Genomic DNA, 18,789 nt, shown 5'->3' on the forward strand with positions numbered 1-18,789 from the left:
GTGAATAAACAGAGCCCTCAAGCCAAAATAGTGGCCGTCCCTAGCTTTACCCATCTGCAGCATGAAGAATGACCGCTCTGTCCCGGCTTATGTGACTGACAAGGAGAGACCTGACAGTTAACTCTTTGCAATCCAATTTTGGATTCAGGGTTTCCTAGGGGGCTTTCTCTTTCTGCCATTATACAATGGTGCCATCTGCTGGCTAGAGCCAGTGCTGTGGTATGGGATATGCTGGAGAGGCCTCCAACAACAGAGCGGCCAGTAATCTACAGTAAGAATACCCTGCCGGACGTCTTCCGACATCAGAGCTGTACGGCCTTCAATCAGAATGTCTTCAGACGTCAGACAGTGGATTGGAAAGGGTTAAAAGTTTTGTTTTCTGTTGTAGTATTCCTTTTAAGTGCTAACCAATCATATCCATGTCTGTTTCTTGTCATAAGTTTGTATAAGTATGCATGCCTCTTCAGATCTATTCCATTTTAGCCTGACGAAGAGCCCGAGAGGTTCGCAAGCTCGCTATTATTACATCATGTATTTTTGTTAGCCATTAAAAGGTATCACATCTACAAGATTACGTGGTTTCTCTTGCTGGGAACAATCACCTGTTAACATGCTGCCGGCGGGGAGAGCCTGGCACGGCTCGCTTCTTTTGGCTCAAGAACTCCATTCCGGAGTGAAGCAGGCGAACTTCAAAGCGTATCCAAAGTGTATTTTACTCTCTAAAAATCCCAACAATTCTGTTAAAAATTAACTTTTTATTCATTGCGTCATAAAAATCCTGGTAGTGGGATCATAACAGCTCCTACGCAACTCCAGCGTTACCGCTCTTAATCGCGGCATACAAGTGAAGGAAAAGTTCAGTTTTAAAAGCAGTACTACTTCACGGTGTGTTCATCTGGAAACGCCACGGTGTTGCAGAACAGCACTTACATGGGGGCGCTGTGCAGCTCTGTCCTGGTTCATGCTGCCGGGAGGTTGGGTAGTATGAACCCAGTGACACGTTCCCTCTAATTACTCTACTTTGCTCTGATCATTGGTAACTAGATCCTCCAAGGCTGCTCTCGCACAGCCCGCTTTTTACAGCATTCAGCGTGGCGTTTCAAACTCCATTGATTGCAACGTGGGCTCATCAAACTAGCAGCATTTTTCGAGTGCTGTCTGTTCTATTTTTGGGTGTTTTAAGAGTTTTTAAATGCAATGCGTTGCCCATTGATGTCAATGGAAGCATTTTCAATGCTGTCAAAAACACGATAGAATGCTGTGTACCACGTTTTTACCGCAGCGTTCTGTGTTACTGATGGGCGGGAGGTGAGGCGTGAATAGGGTGACCTCATTGGCTTGCTTTGCCTGCGTTGTTAGGCTGCCTGTCCACGGGCGTTGCGGTATCCCGCGGCGGAGATCCGCCACCCGGGAGCAGGAGCCAGCAGACGGATCTCCGCTATCAGCCGACCGTGGAGAATCACAGCAATTTGCAGCCGTCCGCGAGTGGAGAATCGCAATGATTCTCTGCTCCAGGGGGGCAGCACTTTCCATAGCAATGCTATAGAAAGTGGGCATTTTGTTCCCCGCGGCTGGAATATCGCCGCGGGGAACACAATTCAATAACGCCCGTGGACAGGCAGCTTAAAGCACAGTAACAATGTGGGCTAGCGCTCGCCTTAAACTCTGTACAAAGCAGCTCTGCAGTAGTTACATCGCTGCGTTTTCACTAAAGCCTGTGTGAGAGTGGTGTTCACACATACCAGATTTATTGTAGAAATGTTTTCAATTATTTCATACAGCTGAGTGGAGTTTGCAGAGGTCCTTGCACATGATGCAGAAACAATCCCATTAACATGTATAGAGCAGATTTTTAGTTGCAGTAATGTTCTGTAACACATCTACAATGTATGATCAGGTCCTTAGGCCACTTGTACACGGCACGCGTGGATTTTTCATGCGGATTTCCGCAGCAGATGCACTGTGAGTCATCAATAAATTGATATTTTTATTTTTTTTTGCTTGCAGGATATCACGGATTGCGGTTTTCTTCTGTACGGATGTACTGTGGATCATCCATATGGAAAAAATCCGCTACCCCACCTCCCAGCCTTTTCTCACCTCCCTAATTGATTTGAACCTTCAAATCCGCAGTGAATTTGCAAATAGATCATAAGCTCCCATATAGATGAATGGAGCACATCCGTGCGTGATCCGCAGTAAAATTGAGCGTGCTGCGGTTTATTATTCGTATGTGGCATTCGCATATCACATAAAAAATAATCTTTAATAATCTTTATATAGTGCCAACATATTTCGCAGCACTTAGAAAACAGGGGAGAACAGATGCAAAAAACAAAGATGCAAAAACCACTGTTACATGTAGTGATCAATTGATAGAACCAGTAGGGGTGAGGGTCCTGCTCCAACGAGCTTACATACTACAAGTAATGGGGTGATACAGAAGGTAAAGGGGCTGGAGATGTGCACTGTATGGCGAGGTGGAGAGTGAGGGATGCTATGCACATAGACAATGGTCAGATTGAGCAGTGTAGTGGCTGAATCGGTAAGGCTGCAGGGAGCGGTTGATGGCAGATAGGGGTTGCTGCTGAGGTAGGCGTGTAGGACGTCGCGGTGCTATTAACAGATTTATGGATGAAGTTAGTGAGTTTAAATTGTATTCCATATTTGACGGGCAGCCAGTGCAGTGACTGGCACAGGGCAGAGGCGTCCGAGTAACAGCTGGACAGGAATATGAGCCTAGCTGCTGCATTCAGGATGGATTGGAGAGGGTAGAGTCTGGTGCAGGGGAGGCCGATCAGCAACGAGTTGCAATAATCGAGCCGAGAGTGGATGAGGGAGCGTTTTTAGCGTATCCACTGTGAGGAAAGGGGCGGATTCTTGTGATGTTCTTGAGTTACAGCTGACATGTTTGGGCTACAGATTGGATGTAGGGGGTAAAGGAGAAATCAGAGTAGAATATAACCCCAAGGCAGCGGGCATGTTGGGTGGGAATTATGGTGGCGCCACACACTGAGATGGAGATGTCAGGAGGAGGTCGGTTAGTAGAGGGTGGAAACACCAGTAGGTCAGTTTTTGAGAGGTTTAGTTTTAGGAAGAGAGAAGACCCAGTGTTAGAGACAGCGGACAGACAGTCTGTGACGTTTTGGAAGAATGTTGCTGTGATGTCCCAGGAGGAGGTGTATAACAGGGTGTCGTCAGCATGGAGATGGTACTGAAAGCTAAAACTCCTGATGGTTTGGCCCATAGGGGCAGGTGTTAAATGAAGTGTGGACGCCTAATGTTTCCCTATGGGCGGCTTGATTTGCCGCTCTCATGCACGGGTGCCACGCACGGATTTTGCAAATCAAATCCGCCTGTGGACATTGGGCATTAGGGTATGTTCAAATGTTGCAGAAATGGTGTTCCATATTTCTACAGTGGAATTGGGTGTAAAAAATCTGGAGCATTGTACAGTTCAGGCAATGTGGATGTGACTTCAAGAAATCTCATCCATATGTTGCAGAGAAAACATGGGGTAAAATGCAAATTTCGACGTAGATCCGAAAGTAGCCGAACTGTGCTCTTAAGTGGTTGCCACCCAAATTCTGCATTTTTGTATGGATTATCGGGGTTTTAAAAACTGGTGGCCTTTCTTGAAGATTCTGCTACACAGAACCCTGCAGATCAGGTGATGAACAATCGCAGCGCATTCCGGTCGGTTCAATATTTACTTCTACAAAGGTCCAGCATTCTGTCCAAGATGATTCAAGCAAATGATTAGAACACAAGAGGCCACACATCTTTCCAGCTTACACTGCTCTTCCCTACTGACTCTAATGGAGAGCAAGTCAACTTGTCTGACCACTTCACCAGTGAGAGAGCCTCCCCTGTACTTGGGATTCTGGGGTTCACCACAGCTGGATCCCCATCGATCAGCCTTCTAGAATATATTGTGTATCTACATCATAAGTCTTTGTTTGGAAAACCAGTGTGTACCTATAACCTTTTTTAGCTCTAGTTACTTCTTTTACATACAGTGGATGTCATTGACTGTTGATCTGTTTGTTGTCATAAGGAAACTGTATTTACTGTAAGACATAAATGTAACCCTTTTATTTATTAGGAGACGCACAAAATATACAAACAGAAGTTGGAAGAACTGAACACTCTTCAGGGTGTGTGCAGCAGCTACATAAGCAAGCATAAGCGGCGCCTGGCAGACTTGAAAAGCAGCCTGAAAAAGTAAGATTTTCTGAACTTGATTTTTTTTTTTTATATTTTTTTTAAACGGTAACAATTTTGAAATGAATAATTTATGTTGAGTCAAATTTTTGGTTAGTGGAGCTTATGTAACATAAATCTAAAAGATTTAAGGGGTTATCTGGGGACAATAGATCATCGATGGGAATCACTAATAGATAAAATAGAACTTTTAATGTATTTGATTAAAAAATGCGCGATCAAAACAACTAAAATTCGTGCCTCTTTTTTTGAAAGGACAGCACTGATATATTTTCTACCTAAAGTTTAGATCATTGTGTCCTCATCAAATCTTACACATTGGGAGTGGTACCACTACACTAGAGTCTTATATAGAGCGCTATATTCCCCACTAAAACATAGATGTCCAATGTATTGTTCATTTACTCCATAGCGGACATATAGACTGAACTAATCCATACAGGACACTAGAAACACACTATATATATGCTTGAGCGCAGCCCCAGACATTTGAGTGTCCGGATTGAGTGTCCAATAACTTGATACCTGACTTGGGAGACCCAATTTGGCGTTTGATTGCAGTTTATATCGTACTGCAAATAATTGTCTATTGATCAAACGAAACCAACATTTATTTAGTGGTGTGATTTGGTGTCCGTAATTGAGATCACCTATTAAATTTCAATTCACACCAAACGCTGGATGATCCGTGTTGAGGACTCTAGTGTAGTGGTACCACTCCCAATGTGTAAGGTTTGATCAGGACACAATGATCTAAACTTTAGGTAGAAAATAGATCAGTGCTGTCCTTTCAAAAAAAGAGGCACGAATTTTAGTTGTTTTGATCGTGCATTTTTTAATCAAATACATTAAAAGTTCTATTTTATCTATCGGTGATCTATTGGTTCGATTTATTGGGATATTCGCCTGTCACGGTGACATTGTTATCTGGGGACAAGAAAAAGTTTTCAAAGCTGCTCAGCCTACTCTCCTTAGGCCTCCCTCACACAGGCGTTGGGCAAAGCGCTGCGATTTTACTTGCACTTTCATTGATGAGGTGCGCTAAACGTCAAAAATGGAACAGACTCCGCTCAAAAATTGCGGCTGCCTATTGAAAACGATGGCAGCAGTATACCACAATTAGCGCAGTGCTGAAGACACCGCACTAATCATAATAAAAAGCACATGTGTGAGAGAGGCCTTACTCTATTAGCGCTCTGGTCCCACTAGTGGATGCTTCCCCACTGGTCTTTACTTCCTATGGCAGTGAGCTAAATATATGTAATTTGCTAATCAATAAAGGCCCATTGTGATGTAATCTCATGGCAAACCTAGAATAAATGACCGATGCCTTCAGTCTGAATAACAGATATGACGGTGAGCCTGAAATACAATGGGGTAAGGCTACATGTATGATCCACCATTCTGTAAAAGTGTGGATGCCATGTGGCTTATAAAACACATTGGTATGTGCTGTTACCACACAGACACAAGCACTGGAAAACCATCCAATTTTCAGTACAACCATATGCCAGCGTGTCTTACAGGTGCTGCATGTGGCCTTACCTTAATGGTTGAATGGTGATGAAGTAAAATGCATTTCAAGGTATAAAAGTCATCGCGTAAAGGTTTTTTTTTTTTGCAGATTTTGTCATCCATGATTGTTTAGTACAATGCAGATCTATCTGGGCAAAGCCGAGTAGTTACCCACATCAGCCAATTAGTTTGCATTTTTCATTTTCCAAAAGGACTCTTAACAAATGAAATAAGTAATCCAGTTGCTGTGGGCAACGCCTCACTGTTACTGCGCACCAGTTGTGATCACTCCTCATTCCTAATACATTCTTTGTATAAAAAAAAAAAAAAAAGGTACAGCTAACGGGTCACATTGAAAGTGGAAATAAATTGGAAATCTGAAATGATTCATCTTTGTCGGGTTTTTTAACATGAGAAAAACATGGCATTTTCACAGGGGTGTGTAGATGTTTAATATACACTGTATATCCGTTACAGTCAAAAGTATAAAGTTTCATTTGATTTTGACAACTTCTAGGTGCGTGATTATTTTCTCACAATGACTGTATTAAACGTTACCATGTCTCTTCGGTTCTAGTTTACTGGTGGTGATTACTACATCCGTATTCTATGTGCCTCATAGCGGTGTAGAACGCTCTTTACATTTTGAATTCCGATATTTAGCTGATAGTGTAATTAACATCTATGACGTTCAGTTACTTCTTCTGTTTGCATCCGTACTATTCATGTTGGTACTTGTAGAATGAATCCTCCTGAGATATACAAGTACATTCCTGATATGTACAGCTGCTTCTATCTGATGGCTGCTGATAACAGTTTTTTTTTTATAGAATTAGTATTTTGGGCACCACTGTCACCAGGACAACCTCCTTTTTAATTGGGGTGTCTTTACGGTTGGGTTTACACTTGATTATCCATGGCTTCACAGGAATAGAATAGCATAATCGACTATAAGACACTGCCAAAAACTTTAACAAGCCTAGCGACTTGACTAAAGATTTAACCCTTTCCAATCCATTGTCTGATGTCTAAAGACATTCTGATTTGAAGGCTGTACAGCTCTGATGTCGGAAGACGTCTGGCAGGGTATTTTTACTGTAGATTACTGGCTGCTCTGTTGTCAGGGGCCTCTCCAGCGTGTCCGATACCACAGTACTGGCTCTAGCCAGCAGATGGCGCCATTGTATAATGGCAGAAAGAGAAAGCCCCCTAGGAAACCCCGAATCCAAAATTAGATTGCAAAGGGTTAAGACAACTGGAATCTTCTCCATAAGGACTCTCTCTCACATGTGTCTGTAAAAATGTTGCTTTTTACAGTGTTGATAGCAGCGGTTTACAGCGTTTTGTGAGTGTTTGCCTGCGTTTTTACAGAATATTTCGTGCAGCAACAACGCAGGCAAAGTAATCTGATGACGTCACCATTCACCCCTCTGATGGCAGAGTAAGCAGAGTTAAAGAGGCTGCACACAGCGTCTGACAGCATTGTTAAAGCTCCCCATTCATAGCATCAGAAACACGCTGAAAATAGAACATACAGCGCTCAATTTAGCACGCGTTACAAAGGCTGCGCCAACGCGTTCGTCTGAGAGCCCCTATTGAAATGAATGGCGGCTTAGTACAGCGTTTAAACTGCGCCTTAAAAACCACCTGTGTGAGTGGCCCCATCTGCAGATAGACTTGTTTCAGGGTTTTTGCTCTTCGCTGGTGTAGAGCAGGATACCGCTTGGTTGGGTGAGAGGGTGACGTGGGTCTGGGGAAAAGGTTTCACTTTTAAAAATTTTTTTTTTTTATTGCTGTGCAGCAAGTTTCAGCAAAATTAATAATCTAATGTTTTATGTGTTCTATTAACTTAATATGGATTTCTATTTTAACTTCCCATACTGTTTTATTTTCTCTTTCCAGACATAAACAGTCAGCAAGCTTAGGAGAGACTGATCTCATCCAACAAATAGATGGCACCATTAAAGAGAGACACAACATGTTTTTTGACATGGAGGCCTATTTGCCAAAGAAAAATGGGTAAGTTTGGAAATGCATTTTCGTATTTAATCATTCTGAGAGCAAATTTAAAACAAGACTTTCCTCATCAGGCATGTTCATGGCATATAACTACCATACAATTGTGATCAGTGGGCTTCCGCTGTTACCCTCTCTGAATCCTTGCCCACTTGGGATCATATATATCATTGTACTTATTAGAAGGGGTTTAGAAAACCAGTATTAACATACTTTATTGGAGAGACCTGGGTTCATAAATAACAAGGCATTGTATAATCAGTACTTTTCTAATGTAGTGGGGGAACTAACACTGGTGGAGCTTCACTTAAAGGGGTTGTCTCGCGAAAGCAAGTGGGGTTATACACTTCTGTATGGCCATATTAATGCACTTTGTAATGTACATCGTGCATTAAATATGAGCCATACAGAAGTTATTCACTTACCTGCTCCGTTGCTGGCGTCCACGTCTCCATGGCTTTGTCTAATTTCGCTGGCTTCTTGATTTTTTTAGACACGTTTGCGCTGTGCGGTCTTCTGCCTGGTGAATGGGGCCGCTCGTGCCGGAGAGCTGGTCACCGCGTCGTCATCGTAGCTCCGCCCCGTCACGTGTGCCGATTCCAGCCAATCAGGAGGCTGGAATCGGCAATGGAACGCACAGAGCCCATGGTGCACCATGGGAGAAGACCCGCGGTGCACCATGGGAGAAAACCGCAGTGCATCCCTGGGAAAGGATCGGCGGCCATCTTAGGGAGAAGATTTTTTAAACTCCTTATTTCGTCGGATTGGTGAGTAGCAAGCGGTTTAAAACCCGCTTTAATTTGCTATTTTATGCCGGGGGTGGGGGGTGACAGGGGGAATGGGGTAATTTAAAATTTTGATGCTTGCCGCAAGACAACCCCTTTAAGCACTTAGCTTAGATGTTGTTCTTGCATTGACAACATAGCAGTCATATATAAGGGGGTTTTCTCGTAGTTTAAAAAAATCATCCTTGGGGCTTATTCTAACGTACGTATATTGGCGTATAATCACATTTCCTACAGTTAGGCTAATTTTTTTTAAACTCATGGATAAGGAAATCTGTCTATGCTGTCCATCTGCTCAGATTGACTGTATTCTCAATATGCGCTTTATTAGCGAGAAAACTGACAATCATCGTCAGGCTTGGCCCTGGTTTATTCATGAGACACCTCTATCTCTTGCTGGGTGCTGCATGATGACCATGTAAGTGCTTGAAGAAACCAAAACCTTGTTCCATCTGTGACAGACCACTGGGGTCAGGGTGTGTATCTCTGCTTTATGCTGCCAGCTATGCAGTGAAATCTTAATGTCGGATGAGGTCCGACACTGCTTTTTGTTTCAATTTTCATTTTAACCCTTTTCAATCCAAACATGAACACAGTACTGAATTAAGTATGGAAATGATTATAGGCAAAGCCATCCATATTTTAAGTGTTTTTAATATTGTCGTGTACATACAGCTGTGCTGTTGACCTCTGTACCTCATGTCCTTCATAGGACCGAATCTGCAGTGAACAGAACTTGAATGCCTTTATTTAGGCATTTGTATTATGGTTCCTTGTGGGAGCTGTATATGTAACAGTAAAAACTAGATGAGATCCTGTTACTGATGCAGAACATACAGGGCCAAGACTGGGTTGTAACTAGAGATGAGCGAGCGTACTCGGAAAAGCACTACTCGCTCGAGTAATGTGCTTTATCCGAGTATCGCTGTGCTCGGGTCTGAAGATTCGGGTGCCGCTGCGGCTGACAGGTGAGTCGCAGCGGAGAGCGGGCGGGAGAGCGGGCGAGAAAGATCTCCCCTCCGTTCCTCCCCGCTCTCCCCTGCAGCTCCCCGCTCCGTGCCGGCACCCGAATCTTCAGGGACGAGCACAGCGATACTCGGATAAAGCAAATTACTCGAGCGAGTAGTGCTTTTCCGAGTACGCTCGCTCATCTCTAGTTGTAACCAATCTCTACTGCAGCATTACACATTGTAGCCTTGTGTCTAATAAATATAAGGTATAAGTGCCTACATGATGAAGGAAATACCTTGTCTGTATATAATGTCTGACTGGCCAATTTTGACTTCTCTTCTAGTTTATATCTAAACCTCGTACTTGGAAATGTGAACGTCACTCTTCTTAGTAATCAAGCAAAGTAAGTTTACATTCACATTTTAATTCAGAATAAGTATGTGTACTCTGACCGATTCAATGGATTTCACATTGTTTAACTCCTTCCCACCCATAACATGCAACTTAAGTTACACTATTTTTGTAGTACTGCGTAATCCATGTACAAGTCCTGCATCTATTATTTGTGGGGAAAACATTAAAAACAAAGTGTGTTTGCTTTTGGTGTCCTAGATTACATGTTGTATACCTTATTTGATATTGTGATGCAGGAGAAAATTAGAGGATTAATTTTTGGGGTAAATATTCATTGAGAAAACAGATAACAGTCCACATACCAATGTTCATGAGGGACCAGATACTGAACCCCACCAACACTCTACAAAAAAACACAACACAAATGTATACACTCCTTTAAGATAACCTGTACCTGGAGAGAACCGGGCACTTCCTAAAATGGGAAAAAGTCCTAGTGAGCCAGTTCTCTATTAGGGATTGGCAAATCGCTATAAACTGGGCTGTTAAATCCATGCCATGCGCTTCCCACCACGATCCATATTTTAAGTTACTAGTAGGGTGGTACTACGCCCCGGACAGACTTGCATATATCTTTACTGACACCTTGCCTTTATGCTGGAGAGGCTGTGGGCGTAGGGGCACACTTTTACATATCGCCTTGAGCTGCCCACTTATTTCTAGTCTGTGGGGTTCGATGTTCCGTCTCTTGAATTTACTCTCCCCTTTACCCCAAATTAAAAGTAGTCCGGGCCTGGACCTTTTGCTGCTTGGCATTGACATCCTCCCATTAAATTTTAGAAATATCACATGCCATGTTCTTCATGCTTCCTGTCTTACGCTAGCACTAAACTGGAAAAGCAATAGAATATCTTTCATAGAAGATATACTGATTAGTTTCAAACAACTGCTTATACAAAAACTAGCAGTCCAAAGTGGGAAACTAGACGCCATCTACAACAAATGGAACATATGGCTCAACCATTATCCTCCTAAAAACTCAATCCCTCCCCTTATACTCCCAGCCGTCAATACCCCAAGACTCAGTACCTATCAAAATGGTACACACGGGTTAAGTGTTATTTCTTGTTTCAAATGTTAACAATGTTATTTAATAAAATAACCTGAACATTACAGGCTGCAGTCAAACGTATGTACAATATCTGCATGCTCAGACCATATGCTGTATGAGAATGTATAGTCTATCCTTTGTAATTAATACTGATGTCCGCAACCATAATTACACCGGTATGTTATGTTATTGAAAATACCAACAAAAATCATTGGGAAGAAGAATGAGAACAGAATATATATTTTTCTGCCACTTTCCGTTAAATAAGACCTACAAAATGTAATTGACATCTGCTCCAATTTTCAATAACACGAAAGTTCTCTTTGTCCCCCCAAAAATCTGACAGAATGGTGCCAGGGAATCCAGTGGAAGAAAAGGAACGATGTGGATTATGTATATTGGGAATTACCTCTCAAAGTGCTTGTGGATCACTTTTACTACCATAGTCCGTGAAATCACTGTTTGTCATTGTGATGACCTGCATCTCTTCTTCTTCAGGTTTGCTTACAAGGATGAATATGAAAAATTCAAGCTTTACTTGACAATTATTTTGTTACTTGGAGCCATAGCTTGTAGTTTTGTGCTTCATTACAGGTAAGAAACCTCTTATTGGTGTACTAATATTCTTCTAAAACACTAGTCTCTTCTCAGGTTCTAGAATCCCGTCAGCTTTTTCTTGGAAAATGTATTCTGTTCTTAGTGTGAGATCATGTATTTATTAAATTAATATACAGTAGAGTAGATCAAGGGTATTTCACAATGGAAGGCGTCAGCATATGGTGTCACTTGTTATAAATGTAGAAGCAGGTGAACACAAATCTGCCAGAAAGGCAATGTAGCATATTAACCCCTTCCCGCTCCAGGACGTACATTTACGTCCTGGAGCGTCGGGGTATGTATGCAGAGAGGTCATGGGGCGACCTCTCTGCATACAGCGTGGGCATCAGCTGTTTACTACAGTTGACACCCGCGGGCAATAGCCGCGATCGGCTGATCACGGCAATTAACCCTTTAAATGCCGCTGACAATTCTGACAGCGGCATTTAAAGCCCCCGAACTTCTGAAAGGCCCCAGGGCTGCCTTGAGAGACTGCCTATCAAGCCATCCCCGTGTGGTGGCTTGATAGGCTGCCTGTCAGAATGCAGTATGACGTAATGCTATAGCATTACGTCATACTGCAGGAGCGATCAAAGTATCGCATATTGTAGTCCCCCAGGGGGACTTAAAAGTAAAGTGAAAAAAGAGCAATAACGTTTTTTTTTAATTGTAAAGAAAAACAAAAAAAAGTAATAAAAGTTTAAATCACCCCCCTTTTGCCATATCTATAATTAAAAAGTCTAAATCGTAAAATAAAAATACATATTTGGTATCGCCGCATCCGTAAAAGTTCGATATATCAAAGTAGCGCATTATTTACCCCGCATGGTGAACGGCGTCCAAAAAAAAAAAAAAAGAACCCCAGAAAGGCACTTTTTCAGTCACCCTGTCTCCCAGAAAAAACGCAATAAAAAGCGATCAAAAAGTCGTACGTATTCCGAATTAGTACTAACAAACTACAGGACATCCCGCAAAAAATTAGCCATCGCTGAACTACGTCGACGGAAAAATAAACTTATTGCGCGCACAAGATGACGGCAGAAAATAATTATATGGTACAATAAATGGCACCATTGAAAAATACAACTCGTCCTGCAAAAAACAAGCCCTCATACAGCGACGTCGATAGATAAATAAAGGAGTTATGATTTTTTTAAGGGGGGTAGGGAAAAACGAAAATGGGGAAAAAAAGGGCCGCGTCATGAAGGGGTTAAAGATCTTTTTATACAGCTCTAGAGTACAACCACCTTCCACGATTTTATATAGGTCAAACAGGCAAACAAGTTGAATCGCAGAGAGAATAGTAAGAACTAACAAAAAGAAAATCTTGCATACACAGCGCGACCGTTAAGATGAGGAGCATAAGCTCCCAATAGTGGAAGATGCCTAATATAGTAAATAGGACTATTCACTCAGTGGCCCTACACCTAATCAAATTTAGCAGGACGTCTGCAAGCCATATATGTCATCTTATACGTGGGAACTACACATTTAACTTCACTTTTAAGCACCCTGCTAGGTTTCCTTGGGTGTTTACAATTGACTTCAATGGAATCCGTCCGTGCGGCATCCGCAGCAAAATGGAGCATGCTGCTATTGGTTTTCCAAAACAAATGCGCATGCTTTAATGCATTTATGGACACCCATGCATCACTATCGGCGGCTTGATTTGCGGATCATCCTGCACGAATTCCGCGAACCAAACCCACACATGGACATTGGGCCTTACAAAGTAGAATTCTTTTTTAACTTGTAAGGCAGATTTGATTGTTTTTACAGTCCAGAAATCTGAAGAAATAAATTGCAATCCCCCGATGGCTGAAGTCTTTCTTTGATTGAATTAACATAGAAACAGATTTTAGATTATGTCTACACTTTTACTGTTTGCCAACATGACAAACAACCGTTGTACTAAGTGAAGATCACTGCAGAAATCTGGCACACTCAGATGACTTAGAAAATGGGCACGAGACTGGTGCCTGACATGAATGCCAGGCTGTAGAGAGGCCACTATTTAAAGGAAAAGTTGTATTAATAAGTCTTATTACTACTTCTTACAATAATTACTACTGTTGGCAGAATTTGTAGTATGATTTAGTAATGTATTGTCAGAGTAGACAATAATACATGAAGTTCGCTAAATTTAGATAGATTGTCTCATGCATGTTAAGAACAATCATTCCCTCCTAAGTGGATCGTCCACTTTAATTGCAGTAAGGGTAGTTTCACCCGCAGTTTTGTAGTGCAGTCTGTTTTATGTCCCCTTCCAGAAGTGAGGAGGGAATGAGAAATCTTAAGAACTAATTGGGGCCCTTTTACACTGAACTACTAGCACTCAGTTTATCACTAGATTGCATGAAGCTGAGTGATAATTATTCCGTTTAAACCCTGCCAGCGACTAAACGAAAAACGAGAATTTATTTGCTTATTATTTGTCGGTTGCTTTAGGCAGGTATAAACAGGCAGTCGTTCATCCATAAACGACTGGTTGTACGCTCTTAATGAAGGTAGGTAGCCGGAAGCAATCTCCAGCCCGTTCCACTTTCTTGTGGCTTTTGGCATTTTGAAAGGATTTGTGTCAATTTCTGGATCTTGTTATTTCTACCCATGTTGTACCATTGTAGCAGGTGATCCAGACAGCACCTCTTCAGAACACCTCGAATCCTCACATACTGCTCTCATTGTTCCTTCTAGAGTAACAGATGAAGTGTTCAACTTCTTACTGGTGTGGTACTACTGCACACTAACTATACGAGAAAGTATCCTCATAAGCAATGGATCAAGGTGAGGTGATTTTACAGCATCGATCTACATATGTCTATCCCATAAGAAGGGCTCCTGCGGCTTATTTGTTGAAATCTCTGTATTGTTCAGACAGTTGCAGATGAGTCATTCCATGTCAAGTGGTCTAAAACAAGAAAAAGTCCCCACCTTCATATCTCAGATGCTGTTGAAAATTTGTGTATTACACGCCCATGGTATCAGAAGAAATTTCCCAAAGTTTTAGGTTCCTACAGCTAAGGGTTCCTGAGTTGGCCACCCCCTCCTCTTTAGTGGAAGGATGGGGGGGGGGGGCAACTGCTAAATTTGGAACTACATGATCATGTATATGTACCCAAAGATAGTAAAAATACACTTTGCCCCACAAAAAAGCCCTCATATGGCTATGTGAAAAGGAAAAATTAAAAAGTTATGGCTCTAGGAATGAGACGATGAATAAAGGTGCAAAACGGGCTTCGTCACTAAGGGGATTTTAAGCCTTGCACATGCATAAAATCCCCCATACTTTTACAGAAATTATAACCACACTGTAGGTTGCATTGCAAAATGAAAACTTGCTGATCTAATAAAGAAAAAAAAATCTTTCACATTGCATCAGTAAGAAAAACAAATTAAGCTGGGTTTTTTTGTTTTTAATAAGCAAGCTTGAAAAGTAGTAACTTTTTAATAATTTTTGTAAACCATGACCTATTTGATAGATTGCTGCGAAGTGTCTGTAGGTCTTCAGGAGCTGACAATTCACCAGAATAGTGACTACCACTAGTATAATACATGGTAAAAATCTCAGGTTTGTATCAGCTTTTGGGTTGATGCTACAGTGGCCCAAACCCTGGCCCAAATTTCTTTCCGCGGAGAATGACAGATTTTGAGGCACCCTTCGAGCAAAGGTTTAAAGCTAGCTTTGGAACCACAAATGTTCATCATTATACCATTAAACTTGGCATAAAAAGTTGTGCGGACCACCAATTTTTAGCTTTTATGATCATGTAGTTACAAATTAATAGCTGAAAAAATTCAATTTCACTCATTGTTGTGTGCGCACATTCAGATCCCCCCCCCCCCCCCAAACGGGGGTCTAACTCAGGAACCATTAGCTGTAGGAACCCAAGACTTTAGGAAATTTCTTTTGATACCATGATACCATGGGTATGTAATACACAAAGTTTGAACAAGATATGAAGAGCATTAGACCACTTGACATGGAATGACTCAGATCCTAAAACCAGAATGAAAGCCTCACTATTACATTTCCTGACAGTTGCTGTTTTATCCCATCACACTTTCTTACTGTTCATGTATGCTTCCTTCACAGAATAAAAGGCTGGTGGGTTTCTCACCATTATGTATCCACATTTCTTTCTGGGGTGATGCTGACATGGTAAGTCCAGTAAGCTGTAGCGCACACCAACATACTGATCACTATTTTTGTTGTTTGCAGTATTTTGCGTTTTACAAGTAGAAATGCATGTAGTTTTATATTATGTTTCTGTTTTGTCTGTACAGGCCTGATGGACTCATGTATCAGATGTTCCGCAATCAGTTTCTTGCATTTTCAATATATCAAAGTAAGGGACAATACTGGTGCATATCTGGGTGTATACACCGCTAAATATAATTGTACTGTAATAAATCAGATTTTTTATTTTTTTTAAAAAAAGGACCGGTCTGTTCTCCTGACATACATAGTAACCCAGTATGTTAGGCTGAAGGGAGACTACATCCATCTAGGTCAGCCTGTTTCCACCTCTACCTTGTTGATCCAGAGGAAGGCAAAAGTAAACCAATGAGGCAGAAGCTAATTAGCCCCCTTTTGGGGGAAAAAAATCCTTCCCGACTCCATAATGGCAGCCAGAATAATCCTTGGATCAACGTTTGAAAATTCCTACTTGACTCCAAGACCGGAAGAAACAACCCCGCAGAAAGAGAATAGGAAAATCCAATGGCTGGATGTTCTTAAGGACAGAAATGTCCAAGAAGGTTGGGAAATATTGCAAAATGAGATTCTCAAAGCACAATCGGTAACAATCTCTAAAAAAAAAAAAAGTAAGAATGGGAAGCATTTAAAGAGACCAGGGTGGATAAACACAGAACTTGTACACATCTTAAAAATGAAGAAAAATGTGTTTATCAAATGGAAAGAGGGGGGAATATCTAAAGAAGAATATAATGCGGTCTGCAGAAACTGTAGGGCAAGTGTTAGGAAAGCTAATAATGAATTGAGACTTGCAACAGAGGCTAAAAGCAATAAAAAAGGATTTTGGGGGTATGTCAAAAGAAAAGTCAAGGATACTATTGGATGCTTACAGGATGAAAATGGTGAATTGGTTAAGAATAATGTTGAGAAGGCCGAACTTTTAAATTACTATTTTGTATCTGTTTTATCTCAGAAAGTAGATGAAACATCAACTGATCTTCCCTGTGCTATTGGGAGAATAAAAGAATGCAGGCTATCTATAAGCAGAGAATGGCGAGGGAACACATAGCTAACTTAAATGAATTCAAGTCTCAAGGTCCAGATGAATTACATCCTAGGATACTAAAGGAAGCAGCAGAGGTAATTGCTGAACCACTTGCTATAATCTTTGAAAATTCCTGGACAACAGGAGAAGTCCCACAAAATTGGAAAAGGGCAAATGTTGCCCCTATCTTTAAAAAAGGGATGAAGGTGGATCCAGGTAACTACAGACCTGTGCGCCTGACTTCTATACCGGGAAAGATTATTGAACAAATTATTAAACAGCATATATGCAAGTACAGCATGTATGCAAGTAAAAATGGAGTAATTAACCAGAGCCAGCATGGGTTTGTAACAAACTAGATTCGTCTGGCATAACTAATTTCCTTCTATGACAGAATCACCGACTGTTTTGATCAGGGAAATGGGGTGGATATAGTATATCTTAACTTTTTAGTAAAGCATTTGGCAAAGTATCTCATAGCATACTTATTGAAAAAATGACTAAATATGAGGTTGACAAGGCAACTGTTAGGTGGATTCACAACTGGCTGAGTGATCGGACTCAAAGAATGGTCATAAATGGCTGCACATCCAAGTGGAAGAATGTGTCAAGTGGGGAACCACAAGGCTCTGTCCTAGGCCCAGTGTTCAACATTTTTAGAAATGATCTGGAGGAGGAAATTTAGGTGAAACTGATCAAATTTGCCGATGACCCAAAGCTAGGAGGGATAGCTAACACTGGGGAAGAGAGACAGAGTATTCAAAAAGCTCTAGAAAAGCTTGAACAGTGGGCTGCAACTAACAGAATGCTTTTTAACAAGGAGAAATGCAAAGTCCTACATCTGGGCAAGAAAAACTTAAAAAGTACATAAAGAATGGGAGGAATTGGGCTAAGCAGCAGCACATGTGAAAAAGACTTGGGTATACTAATAGATCATAGACTGAACATGAGTCAACAATGTGATGCAGCAGCCAAAAAGGCAAACACAATTCTGGGATGTATTAAGAGAAGCATAGAGTCTAGATCACGTGAGGTCATTATCCCCCTCTACTCTTCCTTAGTCAGACCTTATCTGGAATACTGTGTCCAGTTCTGGGCAGCTCACTTTAAAAAAGACATAGGCAAACTGGAGCAAGTTCAGAGAAGAGTTACCAAGATGGTGAGCGGTCTGCAAATCATATCCTATGAGGAACGGTTAAACGATCTGGGAATGTTTAGCTTGCAAAAAAGAAGGCTGAGAGGAGACGTAATGGCTGTCGACAAATATCTGATGGGCTGTCACACTGCAGAGGAATCAGCCCTATTCTCATTTGCACAAGGAAACACTAGAAGCAATGGGATGAAACTGAAAGGGAGGAGACACAGATTAGATATTAGAAAAAACTTTCTGACAGTGAGGGTGATCAATGAGTGGAGCAGGTTACCACGGGAGGTGGTGAGATCTCTTTCAATGGAAGTGTTCGAACAAAGGCTGGACAAATATCTGTCTGGGATGATTTAGTGAATCCTGCACTGAGCAGGGGGTTGGACCCGATGACCCTGGAGGTCCCTTCCAACTCTACCATTCTATGGTTATTTTATGTCTATATGTCTTGCTACATAATTGTATTTCTCATTAAATAATTCTGCAGCTTTTCTTTTTACAAAAGCATTGTGTTTCTTTTATTCCTACTGGAAACGTGAAATGCATTGGCAGCTGGGTGTGACTAGGAGTTGTGTCTCTGCGGACTGACGCTGGCATGTCAGACCTTACGGAGTTGTACAACGCTGGGACACAATGTCTAGTCACACTCAGCTGTCAGTTTGCTCATATGTTTCTAGTAGGAATAACAGAGCCATAGAAAAGATATCCCGGAATAGGATTTCATGGGGAATGAAGATGGACATGTCCAGAGAGTTGACCAGTCCTTCTTTGCCTGTCTTTTGAGAACATTTTGCCGTTTGTGTTTTTGGAATTAAATTGGCTACGATTGATGGGAATTATGACTTCTAGTCA

The 18,789-nt window shown here is 41.5% G+C and overlaps 1 protein-coding gene across 1 annotated transcript in view; it reads left to right on the forward strand.

Annotated features, from left to right (window-relative positions):
* The window catches only part of TMEM120B (transmembrane protein 120B), a 44,476-nt gene that overhangs the window by 13,475 nt on the left and 12,212 nt on the right, over positions 1 to 18,789 (forward strand). The window contains exons 2-8 of the mRNA XM_066603288.1: positions 4,106 to 4,224; positions 7,642 to 7,758; positions 9,835 to 9,894; positions 11,455 to 11,550; positions 14,248 to 14,337; positions 15,647 to 15,712; positions 15,838 to 15,899. Coding sequence (XP_066459385.1) covers positions 4,106 to 4,224; positions 7,642 to 7,758; positions 9,835 to 9,894; positions 11,455 to 11,550; positions 14,248 to 14,337; positions 15,647 to 15,712; positions 15,838 to 15,899 — 610 coding nt within the window. The remainder of the gene's footprint in view (positions 1 to 4,105; positions 4,225 to 7,641; positions 7,759 to 9,834; positions 9,895 to 11,454; positions 11,551 to 14,247; positions 14,338 to 15,646; positions 15,713 to 15,837; positions 15,900 to 18,789) is intronic.

This window comes from Eleutherodactylus coqui, chromosome 5 (genome assembly GCF_035609145.1).
Source record: "Eleutherodactylus coqui strain aEleCoq1 chromosome 5, aEleCoq1.hap1, whole genome shotgun sequence".
Lineage (NCBI taxonomy): Eukaryota > Metazoa > Chordata > Amphibia > Anura > Eleutherodactylidae > Eleutherodactylus > Eleutherodactylus coqui.